At 42.7% G+C, this 16,224-nt stretch overlaps 1 protein-coding gene across 1 annotated transcript; it reads right to left on the minus strand.

Moving 5' to 3' along the window:
• Positions 1-1,006: 1,006 nt before the first annotated feature.
• Positions 1,007-14,454, minus strand: LOC145442728 (amino acid transporter heavy chain SLC3A1-like). Its single transcript, XM_080320710.1, has 11 exons — positions 13,993-14,454; positions 12,214-12,447; positions 10,972-11,151; positions 10,727-10,881; positions 8,065-8,193; positions 7,657-7,773; positions 7,475-7,590; positions 6,518-6,716; positions 5,598-5,858; positions 4,252-4,373; positions 1,007-1,549 (listed from the first exon to the last, which is right to left on the minus strand). Exons 1-11 carry the CDS (start codon positions 14,120-14,122, stop codon positions 1,225-1,227), a joined length of 1,968 nt encoding a protein of 655 aa, XP_080176836.1. The 5' UTR covers positions 14,123-14,454; the 3' UTR covers positions 1,007-1,224.
• Positions 14,455-16,224: the final 1,770 nt, after the last annotated feature.

The following is a 16,224-nucleotide window of genomic DNA, read 5'->3' on the forward strand; positions in this document are numbered from 1 at the left end:
TTCGCGTTCCACAGTTAATAGTTCGTGCCCGACTGCAGAATTCCAGGTGTTTACGTAGCCTACCATTGACGGAGGAGGCCGTGGTTTGATACTTCACAGTATCAAGTTCCGACGCGTCAGAGGTTTATCAGACTAGTTGACCTCCAAGGTCGTATCGATCATTCCTATCTGATACCGAGTACTGTACGTTTTTTCTGTACCACCATAACTCCCTTACTTCGCTGTGCAAACGGCGTCCTGACAAAAAAAATCAGACAAAGGTCCCACCAAGGTCAACTTCAACGAAGAGAATGAAGAGAGCGACAAAGCCTATAACATAAAGACCGAATACCATTAAATCGTGATGGAGCGTCCGGCTTCTTGATCGAGAGGTCGTGGGTTCAATCCCGGCCGAGTCAGGCCAAAGACCTGATCAGCAAAAGTGGTATCTCTGTGGCTTCCCAAATTGGCGCTCAGCATTTCCGGGATAGCATGTAGGGGTGGGGCAAGACTTGGAAAGCCTTACAAGGCTATATCCGCACCTTCCTTGTCCATCGGCATATGCACATCATGCAGCCTTGGTATGCATATGAACAGTTAGTGTGTATGTATATCACGAGTCAGCGTATATATACCGCATTCATTAGGCCGGGGGGGGATGGCAGCTGAGAGATCGTACTTGGTGGCGTCGGCATCCCCCTATTTGTTCATTAGGCTACATCGAATTGTACATCGTGTGCTTTAGGCGGGTAAACGTAATAGAACCACCGATTATGAAATACTATAATTTTTCTTGTACGTCGATATTATTTTCCATGGGTTCTCGTGGCACCCCCGAGCAGTCCAATCGGAACCAAAGTGCGCCGCGGCATCCCAGTTGAGAACCTCTAGACTAGGCCATCGTATAGTCATATAGTTAGCTTCATTCCTTACGTAACAACGAGTCCGTCGTGCGATTATTGAAGGTCTTGTTCCCCTACCTACATAGTGTAACTTGCCACATCAACGCTGAATATCGACGCACACGCAGTTTCTCTATCATTTTACTGTTTTCCATTCATTTCCCTGGTTTCAATATTAACGTTATGCATTAGAAGTCAATAAAATGTGTACAATGTGAAATGCAGTCTGAAGGGAGCATCATTTTCCATTATTTAATAACACCAATGACAAATAAGAAAACAATTCGCCAATAAAATTCATCACATGCTATCCCTTCTCCTAGCCACGCAACGAGCCGAGAATTCAACAGTATTCCAAAACTTGCAGGCCGGCGTTGTAGCACAGCTTGGAATGAATGTAGCACTTCCCGTTCATAGTGTCGGACTCGCTGAGAAGCTCATCGCCTGCGTCCATGCGGAGGATGAACCCGGCCAGTGGCGGAACCACTATTCTTCGCAGGTCGATCGAGTCTCCGGCGTTCAGCGTGTGATTGGATCCGAACCGGATGCTGACAGTTCCATGTCCAGATATGGATGAATGAGTGACGGTGAGGTCAAAAGAGGACTGTTCGATGCCAAAGTTCAGCAACACCAACATCGACTTTAGACCTCGCAACTCGCGAACGTATCTGTGGGTGTAAGATCGTGTTGAAATATTCCGCTATTTTGCGATGCCATTTCAGTATATTACATAGACACTTTAGAGTTTAGACTACGCCAGAGAATGTAAAAACCACATAAGGTCAGACGAAGTGCTTCTAGTTTCTGGAGCATTCAAGGTTTTATCTACCGCAGGGGTCTCAAACACGCTAGACCAGGGGTGGGCAATTATTTTTCTCCGCGGGCCAAATGGGAAGCAGAAATATGTTGGCGGGCCGAGTCAGAAATTTTAGAATATCCAGCGTATTGATTTTATTTCTAAATTGGAAGCAGTGTATTACACGAATTGGTGCTCAGTGGATGTGTTGATATTGAGGAATGACAAAGTGTACCCAAACAAATATATATTTGCAGTCATATTTTGAAACAATGTTAAACATGGTACATTTTGAACTATCTTTAAACCCCTATCCGCGTTTTTTATCAATACCAGCCCCCATCGAGATGCACGATGCACGAGATGACTTGTATACACTAATTAGCAATGTCTGTGACCTAATCGCGCGAAGTGCGGAATTTTTTCATGATTCATCATCATGATTCATGATTCAATCGGTCGATAATATTGGTAATTGCAAATATATTGCTATAGTTTTTAACCTCTCTCAGCTCACGTAGTGGCCTACTCAGTTTTACCGCTAGAGCTGAGTGAGGTACTGTTTTGGAAATATTCGGGAGGGTCCGTTGGTATAATTACTTCGCTACATGTTTTTATTTCGTGACCTCCCGTCTGCTATGCGAAAAGATATTGAAATCGCCGAAGTGTACCAAACTAAAAAGACGACCCCGATTCCCGATTGATATTTCTTCACTGGCAAATATTGCCTATGGACAATTGGACTTTGTTGTTTTCGGTCAACATAAGGGCAGTCGTTTTCGGCCAAGGTTTACGCGCTGTCGAGCTTTATTCCCTTTACTTAGTTAGTTTGATCAGCAGTTGCAATTGCAGTGCATTCTCGAAATCCCGTGTTGGCCTAAAGTTCATTTATCTTGGTGCGTCGTGGCGCGGTAATGGCTAACGCCGAAATGGCCATTCTAAAAACCATTGAATGAAGTTGCATATATTTTCAAAAAAATACCCTATAATTTATGTTCACTCATGAATTAATTTTGGGCGCCCGTCGAGCTCGCCACGCAATTGGAGGGTTTGGGGTGCGGGAGTTACGGTTCTAAGGATAATATATAGCTTATTGTCTTGGTAGCTGGTTTCTGAGATGTGTGCAGCTTGCCGAAATGGCATTGTTGATTAGCGAAGGTTGCAGTTATTAACCATCTTTGAATTTCAACTTTCGACTTTGTTTTTGCGACATCCTTTATGGGTGGTGATATATTCATAGAAATCATGGGCATTGATTCACTTGTTTCATGAATTATGGATTTGGAAACACATCACGTAACAATTTGAAATACAGACCGTGTAATGCGTAATGTGACAATGGCACCAAAGAAGTTTTGGTGACTTCTTGTGACTTTATTTCTAACGGCGTAACTTGCTACATTGACTTTAGTTTTAATCTGGATTAGGTATGTGAGGTACGTGTAGGCTGCGTAATCACGGTATGTTAATGAACAGGCCTGATAGTAAACGAATTTCCGGTTCAGTTTATACATCGTATGGTTTTAGCGCACGCAGCAACATTAAAAAGTAGGTTTGATATTTTAAATTTCAAGCAGCCTTTCGCGGGCCGCACAGAATCGCTCGCCGGGCCGCATTTGGCCCGCGGGCCGCACTTTGCCCAGGCCTGCGCTAGACCATTCTGTGCGGCCCGCGACGGCACTTTGGATTTTGAAGTATACGACAATATTTAACCGCCACATATCTTTTTTGGATTTGAGAACTCCTAATTGAGAATATAGTTAGACTCAATTCTGTAAATTACGCGTGTTTAAAATTTTCAGGAGGGGCTCCGATACTAAATGCAAGAAATCGAGTGACAATAAATCATGCGAAGTGCTTAGAAAAATTTCAAGTCAAATAAATCTACTACGAAATATTCTACTTTATGGTCATATACCTGGCTGGCCCCTGGTTACGACAATGCGTCGGAACTGATGTTTACTCATCATCAAATTTTGCGGTCAGGCTTAATTCAATTTTGGTTGGCCTTGCAATTTTACCTGATGTTATAGATAACTTCGAGAATTACCTCGCAGGCCACGCAAAACCTTCTAGCGGGCCACATTTGGGTCACGGGTTGGCCGCCCCTGAACTATATGCCAAGCACAACAATAATTTTATTCAAATATTTAAAAATGTGATATTTTTTCATGCCAATAGTAAATCACATTTTCACGATGTTTGTGAAATGCCAGTCTGCAAGGTCTCATCAAAGAAGGCCTACTTGAAAAGACATTGATTACCCCTATCGCTGATGCTGCGGCCCGCAGCGCCATCAAAATGTAGGAAATTAGCCCGCGAGCGCATTTGAGTTTGAGGCCCCTGATCTATACCAGTACTAGTTATCAACGAAGGTATGGTTCTATACACTACTTTCACTTCTACTTGAAACATTTATATACAGAAATATATCGTATTTAATGTGAACTGTTAAGTTTAAAGCGTAGAGACCCAAAACAGCATTCAATGACGACACAAAGCTAACTAGAAATGCGAAATTTGCCTGCACATTCGCAGAATCGTACCAAAGAGCATCTCAAACAATGCACTTACACGAGAGTGTCGCTGACATTACCGATCATGCAGAAATATCCACGCTGAAAGATCATATCATTCCTCATCGCTATCAGTGCCTTGTAGTGACTCAGCGTAGAGTCGACGTCTCCTTGCTGTTCCTGTATTACGACAAAATGTGTCGGTTGACGGACAAGACTATAAAATATTGAGAATCAATAGATTTGTCACGTTTTGGTGGTGTGCGGGCTGTCGGGAACAATGTAGCGGTATCATTAGCAAAGTAGGCTGTCACCGCTATCCGTACGCTGGTACAGCCATACAACAATTGTTTCTACTAATAATTGCGTAGCACAGGTGACGATGCGGTAGGTACGCAAGATAGTTCAATTCTCGGTGGTGGCCAGTAACGAAATACTTTTTAGAGTACTCAAGTCGTTTTTTCATACATGTAAGATCTTCCTCAAATAACTACGTTTTCAGATTGCAGGTAAAACTACTAGCTTCCGCCACTTTCGACTTTCAAATGTTGATAGTTTGAGCACGCTGTTGCTTTTATTTTAGTAGTGCCATCGTCATAAGAATGGCCTGAAAAGACCCAGCACCGTGGCAATTGAACAGATTCTCGAACGTTGGGCATATCTAGGGTTACCATACGTCCTCTTTAGCAGGATTTGTCCTCCTTTTTTAAGAAATGTTCTCTATTCGCACAAATGTCCACTTTTTGGCAATTTGTTCTCATTTTTTGCCTGAAATGGTCAAAGAGACCACGAAAGAGGCGAGATGTTGGCCTAAACGACACACGACGAGTATTTCGGGAGTGGAATCGGAGAAACGATTTTTTGTAGTCAACACTGATATAGGTGAAAGCGGGTATTTCAGGAGTCAAATCATAAAAAATGACCGTTTATAGTTGCTAGCTCTACAAAATAAAAAAAAGCGCCCGTTTTCTCGTCTGCTGTATTAACTTTTGCAGCCTGTGAGAGTGTCGTCCTTTCCGGATCTCAAAATATGGCAAGCCTAGGGCCTATAGGCATATCATTAATCATTTTGGATTAGTCGCGAAGATTCATCTCGCGATTACTGAAGTAGAGGCGCCTCCCAAAAAACCGCCAAAAGTACGCCAGTCCCTCTACCAAACTTACGTTTTGAAACTGTTCACGAGAGTTCTTTTCGTACCTGTCATATTCTTCTTCCGTTTGAAGCAGTTTTGGCATACCTACGATACTTCTACTTGTGATTGAGTAGATTATTATGTTACTACTTCTACTCTAGCATCAACGCGGACTGCTTTGACCCCCTCTGTTGTAATACCCACATCAGTTGATGGAATTGAAATTGACAAATCGTATGCAACAAATATGAACTAATATCAATTATATCACCTCCGTCGTTTTAGACGCAGTCGGGGCCACGCTCGCAGTCCAAGCCGTGCAATTCCCGCAAAATCCGTTGCTTTCTCCCGCGCCCCACAGCATCGTGGCCCGCGCGCTGTCCGGCAAAGCCCCGCGGGCGTCTTCCATGCCTATCTCGTCTCCGTAATAGATGGTCGGAGTGCCGGGCAGAGTCATGTACAATACCGCGGCGAGAAGCGATTTGCCGGCGCCGATTCGCGACGCGACGCGAGAGTAATCTTGGTCGCCAATCTTAAAGGAGTAATAATTAGGAACACGCAAATTTCTTCACGCGCAACATCAGGGTGGATAACTATTTTTCCCAATTGGCCTAATGAGAATATGTAAATATTGTAGCGGACCGAGTCAATAGTCCAAAGTATATATATTTAGCACTGCAATGATTTATTTCTGACTTGAAAGAAGTGAATGGGGTTTTCAACACAGGCTGCTGCTAACTGAATGCGACCGTTAGGTATAGCGACAAAGTAAGGATTTATTTACAGAAAAAAATGAAATCACAGGTTCTGTTATTGCGTGCCAGCTCAAGGAGGTGTAACGAATATGGCAACGTGAACACAAACATAACCTTCTACAACCTTGGGATGTATCCCCTTAATAATTGGTGTAATCGACTCGCTCTCGCCTACCAAATGGTTGTGAAAGCAAGATTTGGTACTATTGAGTGCGATGGTCCGAGTTGAACCCTACTCTATATTGTAAATATGATAAATACATCTATCTTCGACGGATGTGTTTACAGTACGAGGGGCGAAAATCAAGTCGCCTAAAATATATAAAAATTCAGCAATAATAAGCTATATACACTTGAGGTTTCACGCTAGCTATACGAGTCACGGAGTTCACCGGAAAGTACTAGATTTAGAGAAACATCGCGTCTTGCAGCATACCGTCCATGAGGGCCACCTTCCGTCTGGCACTATCTTCATCCAGTCGAGTATGGCACCCGACAAATCTCGCGCGTTCCATTCCACCGGCGCGGCTTGGAGGAAAAGGTTATTTCGCGGGAAACTGGCCTCGCTTCGGAATTCCGTGCCGTAATACCTGGCTAGAGTGTTCTGGGTGCCTTCGTCGCGAATCTCCAAAAATCTGTCGGCAAATGATCATTGTGCTGGATGTATATGTATTGAACGCAGAGTGACTTGACAGTGGCTAAGCCTTACAAATATATTTGAGTGTTGAAGAAGACATTTGCCACTTCATCAACGCTACACACTAAAATCAAAGCGAGCAGTTAGACACCATATTTCAACATATTTCAACATGTTGATATGTGGTGTCTAACGGTGCGCCTTGAATTTGGGGTGTATACGTCAGCGATGCCCCCACCCACATTTCGTTAAAAATTTAGATTATGTGAGGGTCAAAGGTGGTCAAAGTATGGGAGTTCGTATTCTAGTGGAACAGGGATTCTTAAACTGCGTTCGCGATCTAATTTTAGGGGGTCCGTGAAAGGGCAATACGTCATCAAGAAACTACAAAAACATAATATTATTCGAGAAAGGCGTTGTGTGTGGGACTCTGTGAATACCTTGCCTAGTCACGAGTTATTTGAGGCATAGCCGAAACAGATTTGAGCTTGACGCAATGACCTTACATTACACTGGAAGAGGTTCACGTCAAAAGTACTTCGAGCGGAAGTAGAACATGAATTATTTTCACAAAAGTGATCCAAACAATAAGAAGTAAGCAGTTTGGCTGAAAAAATGCGGAATTAGAAGTGGAATTATTGGACTAAGAAGTGTAAGTAGAGAAGCCCTACTGTATACGCATGGCGCTATACTGGCAGCATACATAGGAACTGTTAAATGTGGTGAAATCAATCAGGTCATATCTGCAGTTCGCACCTAAACACTCCTGGTTCCGTACTGAATTCGTCCAAAATCGCCCGCCATTCCGACACGATATCATGGTTTCCTTTGTAATGCATCGTAAAATCCGGGTACAGATTATCCCTGGAAGCCTGCGTATCAGTACACCAATCGCGTTAACGGGATTGAGTAGGCGCGCGAGAGAAATTTCAAAGTACCGGTAGCGAAGAGTTGATCAAAGGATTGTCCCGCAGATGAGGCGCTTCTAACATGTACGCAGTGCCGATCGCACGGAACCCATCGACGCCCTTTTCAAGCCAGAAGCGCAGAATATCCTAGCATGGAAATGATTGATTGAGACCAAGGTGAAACCTACGGATGTGATAGGCTTAATCGGTTGTGTACAACCAGAAGAGGCGATGAGGAACTTCTAAATTTCCGGAGAAGTCAAATAAGCTATAGGCTTCCTATCTGCCCACTTGCACTAAACTGCCCATTTTCCTCCCACCAGATTCCCATTATGGCCACGCGCTTGCGTACAATAGTAGTAGTGCGAGTCCAAAACAACGAATGACAACAAAACCAACAGCTAAATGGCTCTGTAGGCAAATCACCCGGATACTCACCTTCAGTTCATTTCTCACGGCAGTATTACGAAGGTTGAGATCGGGCTGGCTGGCGGAGAACGCGTGGTAATAGAATTGTTGCCTGTCCGCGCTCCAAGTCCACGCAGATCCATTTCCATCAGCACTCATCTGCGAAATTTTAGCAGCGGTCAGGCGTGACGTAATGACGTCACGGAATTGGCGATGGCTGATGAACAGCCGTGTCGGTAAATGCAAGCCTAATAGAAATCAAATATTACTATAGCAAGCGCAAGGTCGGCGTTTAAACGTGCCCTATAGTCTACCATTTAGCGATCGGCTACGGACAACGCATCAATCGGGGTTGTAACAAGTCGAGTCATTTTCAATGTCGAGTCAAGTCACCTAGTAGAGGGCCGAATCCGAGTCAGTGTTTCGACTCGAGTCCCTGTTCAAGTCATTGAGTTCACTTTTCAGTTTTCAGTTCAGTCCGGTTCCACCCACTACTTCCAACTCTGCTCGAGGTATATAGAATTGCTCGCATTCATAACATCGTAATATTAATCAGTTTTGACAGTTACTGGCCCTAGCTTCCAAGTATCAGGACTGATAGTCGAAATACCAATAATGTGGTAACTTTACTATTCTTCTACAACTAATTTACGTACACGCGGTCAAAAGATTTTCACCTAAGGAATAAAAATTTTGTGATTTTTTACCTTTAAATCTTAATTTCACAAAATATTCAGTTTCTAAGTCAAAAAATCGTCCTAGTCATAAGTCATTTTGCGTCAGTCACGAAGATAAGTCCTGCAACTTTGAAAGTATAACCACCTACGACGCACTGCTAAAAGTATGCGATACATCGAACAAATCTACTTTTTTAGACTACTTCTACCTCTTAGTTTCTACTTCCACTCGAAATAGTTTCGACGCGCCCTAAAAATCTCTACTTCTACTTGTACTTGAGCAGAAATTTACGTCCTTACTACTACCTACTGGAATAGAAACGCTGATTTCTTCGACCAATGACCACCCCTGTATGTATAGGCCAGTCCTTAAACTCTACAGCAGGGGTCACCAACCTGGTGCCCGCGGGCACAACGTAGCCCGCGAGGACCAGATGAGTGGCCCGCGAGCCTGATCTAAAAATAGATCGAATAGCAGCATTTGCCAATATTCGTCAGATTATCACCAGTGAGCTTTTAAATATACAAATTGAGTGATTTAGCTATTCTTGTTTAAATAAAACTATAACATGTGACTTAGAAATGACAATACATATAAAGAAACACTTAAAATGATGATATAAAATATCCCCAATTAAAATTAGTAATATACCAGCATGTAATAGAATAACAAGAGATCGAAGACGTAGAATACGGCGTAGGCTACCGCCCAATGCCCATACATGCGATATGACGGGTTGACGGCATGCCATCCACGGTCTTCTTGAAATGGTGGGGGGCTCAGTTAAGGTAGCCCGACGTCCCGGACAATGCCAAAGTAGTAAACAACATTACTATCAGGTAGCAGATAGCGGCGACGTACTAGCAAATGCAGTATGCCCATTACGTATTGCATCTTTTGACACAGCTTGTCTCTCTTACACTCAACGCAGTTTATAGTACCATGTTTCTAACTTTCTGTAATCGATGCTGCTGTCAGGTATAATGAAATCTGTCATGTCTGATTGCTGAACAGTCCGAGATTGAAATTGTACCACTGCAAAATCACCTCCCCCTCAAAGCCCACAAACTTTTGGTGCCTTGTTGACACGGAAAAGTACAGTGGTGATTGCGCACTTGCGCAGCAGCGATTAAGGTTGCTAGCGTGTTTGGTTCAACTTAGCGTTCTGTATCAGCCTTTGCGGACACGCCATTGATCAAAAAACAAACACAGAACTCGCCTCACTAATGCGCATTGCACATCTGCAACACTCACTCAGAGTTGCAGTGTAAGTTACATACCAGAGTACAGCGCACTAGTTGATAGCATTCAATACCAGGCCTCTCACTGACTGGTATAGAAACAGATAACACGATCTCCAGTCTAACGTATGACGTGATTTATTTTAAAATCTGAGCTTACAGTTGTCATATATCAATTTATATAAACATGGTGCGAAGTATTTCGTGATTTCTTAAAAAGTCTTTGTGGCTAGCTGGTTGTAATGAGATATTTTGAATTAAAAGAATCTCTTAGAAGTCTTACTGCTATGCGATACCTACCCAATGCTATGAATATCAAAGTGGAGATTCCGTCTGACACGGGTAAACGGCGGGAGTAAATGGTAGCCCATCGCTTCAATCAGTACCCAAAAGTAGCCCTTGGTTGCAAAAAGGTTGGTGACCCCTGCTCTACAGCATTTGATATCCTGACATACATGACATTTCTTGTTTTATTCATGAATGAAAGATTGTCTACATAGTGCTAAGGAGATTTTGTGTACCAGTGCTGTTGTAAACTACCCTTGGCGAAAACATTGGGTATATCCGCCCGTGTACCACCCCTATTATACGCGTGTGTACTGTGGATACCCATTGCACACGAAACATGAACGTACCTCAGAGTTATATACAGCAGTATAAATAGAGTACAACATTTTAATCCAAATGATACTTCCAAATAGGAACATACGAAGATATGCACGTTGGAAGGTAAGATCTACAACTAATTTCTACATATAAACCGATCTCCTTACCCAAGAATTGGGCGGGTCGTTTTCACTGCCATCGACCCAAACATAATAATCCCTGTATTTCGAATGGTCGGGATGACTGGTGTTTGAGCTCGCGAGAAACCACGAATGCCGGGAACTTGAGTGGTTCGGAACAAAATCAACCACAATCTTCATGCCTGAAGGAATATTACAATTTTGGATGCATACATTAAAGCTGTAAAGCGACAAGAGTGTCTAAGAACAGGGCCGAACAAAATACAGCGCACCTTCATCATGTACGCTGACGATTAGACTTTCCATATCGGCCATGCTTCCGAAGACAGGGTCTATATTTCTGAAATCTGTTATTTCGTAGTCGTTGCTTATTTGAGACGATTCGTACAATGAATTGACGGACACGATCTGTACGCCCAGATCGCCCAAATATCCAAGTTTCTCGATAATACCTGAAACATAAAATGACATGCCAGGTCCGAGCCCGTGAAAATGGCAATAATGTGCGGTACGCATATACTATCTCACGCAACATGTTCGCCATACCGATTTTATATGCTGAAGTGCTGCCAAAACTTCCATAATATGACAATTCAGTCTGACAGCGGAAAACCAATGAGTCCGCTAACTTATGCACAATCTATAATTCATATTCAGGAGTATGGGACCCTTGATATTGATATGAATTTGATATCCGAACATCTTCACGCCGCGTCTTATTATTATTGAAGTTGGCGAGACAACGCGATAATGTAATACACTCTTGGATCTACAACTAGCATTTCGAAACAAATTTCGAGGACAAGCAAACCTGCAAAAATCAGAAATAACCCAAAATGTAATGTAATGTAATGTGCATGCAACTCAAAAGCAAATATAGAAGACTTCGATTTTTGAGAAATTTGCTGCTGCCTTTGTGATATTAATCGTGCTATACCTGGTTCTGTTGTGAAGTTTCTGCAAGACAAAGTCCCGTTAAAAACCACAAACGTGATTTGATTGTTGGGTTTCTTCTAAAATTATTGCCATTTTGCGGTTTGCCAGCCTATATCACAGGCCTACGGTAAAATGTCACTAAATTGCACTGTTGAAATTTAACGAATTTGGTTTTAAAAATTTTCTTAGTTTTCACATACAACTGATCTTAAACTAGCTGAGGCTACTTTCAAACAGGTTGGCACAACACTTGCCGCATTTGATTCGGCATGGAGTCCAATACGACACCACCATACAGACAAATACGCTCCAAGTTCATGATCGAATTTAACGTTTGGTTGTCGTTTCGTTTCTCTAACCATAATTACTGGACAAACGTTAAACTTTTGCATTTTGCAATTGAGATATGAAATTGCAATATATTTGATGGGCCGACAGGAAAGTTAACACAGACCGGCGGCAGAAAACCACTGGCCTACAGGCTCCTTGCGAATTTATTCGATCAGATTTGTCGTTACTTAGTTAATTTATATGTAAAATTGCCCCATATTCACATTAATATTTCTTCAGGGCGTTACCTTTAATATCGCCATATCCGTTCGTGTCGTCCGAAGCCCGGAAGGACTTGGGATAAATCTCGTAGATGGGACTCGTCTGCCAAAATTCCAAGCATGCAGGCGATATCACCATGATCGCAATGACCAAGGACAGAAGGACGAGAATGGTGAGGACAACTATCGCAGTAAGAATATCTCGCGCCAAAACGTACCCGCGCTTTCTCGAATATTCCAAGAGAACTTCTTTCGGCATCCCTGAAATATCAATGGTATTGATGGGTCACTTCGCAAAGACTTCGCTGTCGGCGCGACTGATCAATTGGTATATACGTTGACGATTAGTGCTATTGGTTTTATGAAATACGACTCCGTGTGTGCTTGAAATCAGATTTCACGTTGGTGCCTAATGAAACGATGTGCTTGCATCGACGACACGTGATGAGAAATGAGAATACCACAGAACAGCGTTGCCTATTGGCCAGTGCGAATGTAATGAATGTCAATTTGGTGCTCGGTTAGAGTAGATCACTCTACAATCATAGTACCCTACCCGCTGCGGCGTTTCTTGATGACGATTCTACTATATATACTGAATTTCGAGAAGCAGATATGGTCAAAGGCTGATAGGCAAATACGGATTAACGGTGCATCGGTACGCATCCTTAATGCAAAACCGGCTAGCAATGCCGCGTTCCCTCTCAAGAAGCCTCAAATGCTCATTCTTAACAATACATTATACACATGTACGCTACAGGCAATCCTTCATTGGAGGCGACCGGTAGACATCACGGTACATGATTGAGTTGAGGTTATATATATCAGGGACGGGCAACATACGGCCCGCGAAGGCATTATGAGCGGCCCGCAGAAAATTTCCGGTCTTACTGGATCACACGGTCCGCGGCTGGAGAAAGTTGGTTATGATACTACTTGTTCCGTTCGAGTCTACATACATTTACGAGCAGAAATTTTCAACCATGAAAATGAACAGACAAACCTGCGTTGCAATCTATAACCGATGCTCACGTGCAGTCTTTACCAAGGGTTTCTATCTCCGACATGCAACCAGATTTCAAAGAACTTGTCGACAACTTTGATCGACAGCAGATCTTATTGACTTTAACAGCTATGGAAGTAGCCCATATTACGTTCATAAATTTATTAAATACTGTTTTGGGCCTCTATCCTTTCGACTTGAAATTCACATTATATTAGGGTTACCATATTTTGGAATCGTGAAAGGAGGTCATGTTTCAAAATTCTCACACTCATCAATACCGGAGTAAAATCCGGAGAAATGGTAAATTTACCGCGGAATCGTGGTTGGTTGACTAAAAAATGGTCGTCGCTTACATTCGAACCACGAATTTCCTGTTTAGCGTCATTTATGCCAAAATTCACTCGAATCTATCCATCATCTTAGCTCCAAAAGCTGTAAAGGAGGACGAATCGCCAAAAGGAGGACATTTAGGCGTCCTCAGAGGACATTTTCAAAAACCTGAAAAGGAGGACGAATCCTCCTAAAGTAGGACGTATGGTAACCCTACATTATTTACGATTTACTCCTTGTATAGGTGGATAAATACACGATTACTGTATCGATTTACGAATCCAGCCCGATAAGTACTTCATCTTCCTATATCCTGCTCGCCGACCGGAGAAGTTGCCCGCCCCTGATATATATCATGCACCACTTATAGTGTTAAAGGTTGTAATCCCTTGTGCACCAATAAAATAGTTGTTTTCCCGCTTTCTAAGCACATATCGTATTGACTCATATCGGCGGAAATCTCGACCCACCTGCGTAGGGTCCGGGCGAGCCGATGGTCACTTTGATGTCGCTCTCATCTGCCTTGTCGTCGGCGTCTTCGCGTGCTCTCTCGGGATCAGCGCCCTGTTCCTCCTTTACGTAGCCGCTATTTTCGGCCATGCTGAACTCCTAATATTTTCCTAAACTACAGCATGAAAACAGTTTAGTGGTTATATGGAAGGAACATAAACATAGACGGAAATGTAGTAGCGTTTGTCACAACAGAGTGAACAGATCGAAAGCCGTAACTTATCATACGACGTTTCAAGTATAATGCAACGCGCTGCATACCGCGCCCACAGATTGCCAACACGTAGGGACAGGATATAATCAGATCTCCACTCTGCGAAACCGCATTCGTCCGATTGACTTGACACGGGGAATTTACTGTTTTGCAGCAACAAATCGATTGCAGCTACAGCACCTCGATTACAGCTACAGTAACACCTGACGAAACAACAAGGTTTCATTGATAATAATAATTAAGATATTTACGTAGTCACCTAGACACGATGACCACACGTCTTCAAAGTGGTCATCCTCATACCGCTGTGATAGTCTGTTCTTATGTAGGCCTATAATCTTTGAACGAATAAACAATCTATCTGTCAGGCACAGTCGAGCCAAGGAACACATAGCGTTCCACGCTTATAACATTACTCCATGAAGATGTACCATAAATAAACTCTTAGGCTCAGTAGAGAGTCCTCCGATACGATAGTTGAAGGAACACTTCACCCAGCCAGAGGCTATACGTGGGAGATGGAGCGTAGCGATAGCTCGTAAACAACTCGAGTCTGAGGAATGTATTCTTTTATCGGTTATTCCGTAGGTCGATAAATCCAGTGCTTACTCGCCCTGCCGAGACGAGATTATGTAACCGTCTGAAGAAACGACGAAAGTTTATTCATTTTGACATTCGTCTGGAACTTATCAAATATCCAAGCGTGTTCAGTTCAATGTTCATTGTTCATTTTTCAGTTCATCGGTTGTTCTCTTTCAAGCGTTGAAGTTGTGAGACCTCGTCACTAGAGCCGCCGTTGATAGCCGTCTTCGTAGCGATATATCGACCTTCCCTATCGACACATGAAGCATTAATTTTTGTCGCTTACTTTTATGTTATCCTTTCTCTTACCCAGTGTGGAGTGTGTATGTGCTTGTGCATGGCTCTTATTTACATGCTGAGGCCAAAGTGTGTGTGTGTGATTTAAAGACTACTCCTTGCAATGTACCCTCTAGTTTTTTACGAGTCTTCGCGCTTTCACCAACTCATTGCGCGGTCATTTGGACAACAGTGCATAACGACTAAAAAGAGGTCACCACTTCGGCTTTTTTTGTGCGCGGCTTGGAGGTAACGTTGACTACACGTCGTTTGGGCACCCTCTCCTATCTTTTCGTTAAATCGCAATCGTGTGGTGTATGGATTTGATAAAAATGTTAATAAAATGATGAATATCGGAATCGGTCAACATGGGGCCGATACGTATTGGCCTGTCATCTACTACAATTTTCGGCCATTAGGCCTACTATTGATTTACATTCTTTGATATTAAAATAATAAGAAACAATTACCCGAAGTGCAGTGTACGCCTACTATATGTGCTTACTAGCATCACTGGTGTCTGGTAGGCCTACATTGTTATGTTTCCTAAGCTATACAACAACAAATAGTTTCCTGAAGTACAGTGTATGCCTGTACGACAGGAAGTACGCCTACTATAGCTCCTTATTAGCATCACTGGTACATTGTTGTTTTCTAAGCTACGGTTCTAGTGTAAATAAGCAAAGTTGATATAGGCGATTTTTTTTTCAATTATTGGCATCAATTAGATTTTCGATCTGAGACAGATTGCTAAAGCAATGATGGTGTCACATTTTGATATCGGCTTCAGTTTCAAGTTCGGTTTATATAGGGTTACTACCATATTTTAGAAATCTGAAAAGAGGACACTTATCAGAATTTTCAGACATGCAAAACCGGAGGAAAATCCTGAAAAAATGGTAAATTTTTCCCACTTCGTGATCGGTTGACTAAAATAAAAAAAGGTCAACTTTCTCGCTCAGTGCCCGAAATAGAGTTTTTCTTTCACATTATCAGGTGGTTGACAAAAAAAGGTCAACCTATTCCCGCTCAGCTCCCAAAATACCCGCCGGAGCGTACTTCGGTGCTAATTTACGGCATCTCAGTCGAATTTGGCCGTAAATTTGACCAAAATTCTCAA

The sequence above is a fragment of the Botryllus schlosseri genome, chromosome 7, assembly GCF_051294905.1.
Source record: "Botryllus schlosseri isolate E-star chromosome 7, Bs_hap1, whole genome shotgun sequence".
Lineage (NCBI taxonomy): Eukaryota > Metazoa > Chordata > Ascidiacea > Stolidobranchia > Styelidae > Botryllus > Botryllus schlosseri.

Coding starts and splice junctions, on each gene's coding strand:
- LOC145442728 (XM_080320710.1), bottom strand. CDS start 14,122: ATGGCCGAAAATAGCGGCTACGTAAAGGAGGAACAGGGCGCTGATCCC. Junction 12,448..13,992: donor CTCGCCCGGACCCTACGCAG/GTGGGTCGAGAT, acceptor TTGATATTTCAG/GGATGCCGAAAGAAGTTCTC. Junction 6,717..7,474: donor ACGGAACCAGGAGTGTTTAG/GTGCGAACTGCA, acceptor ATTTGCCGACAG/ATTTTTGGAGATTCGCGACG.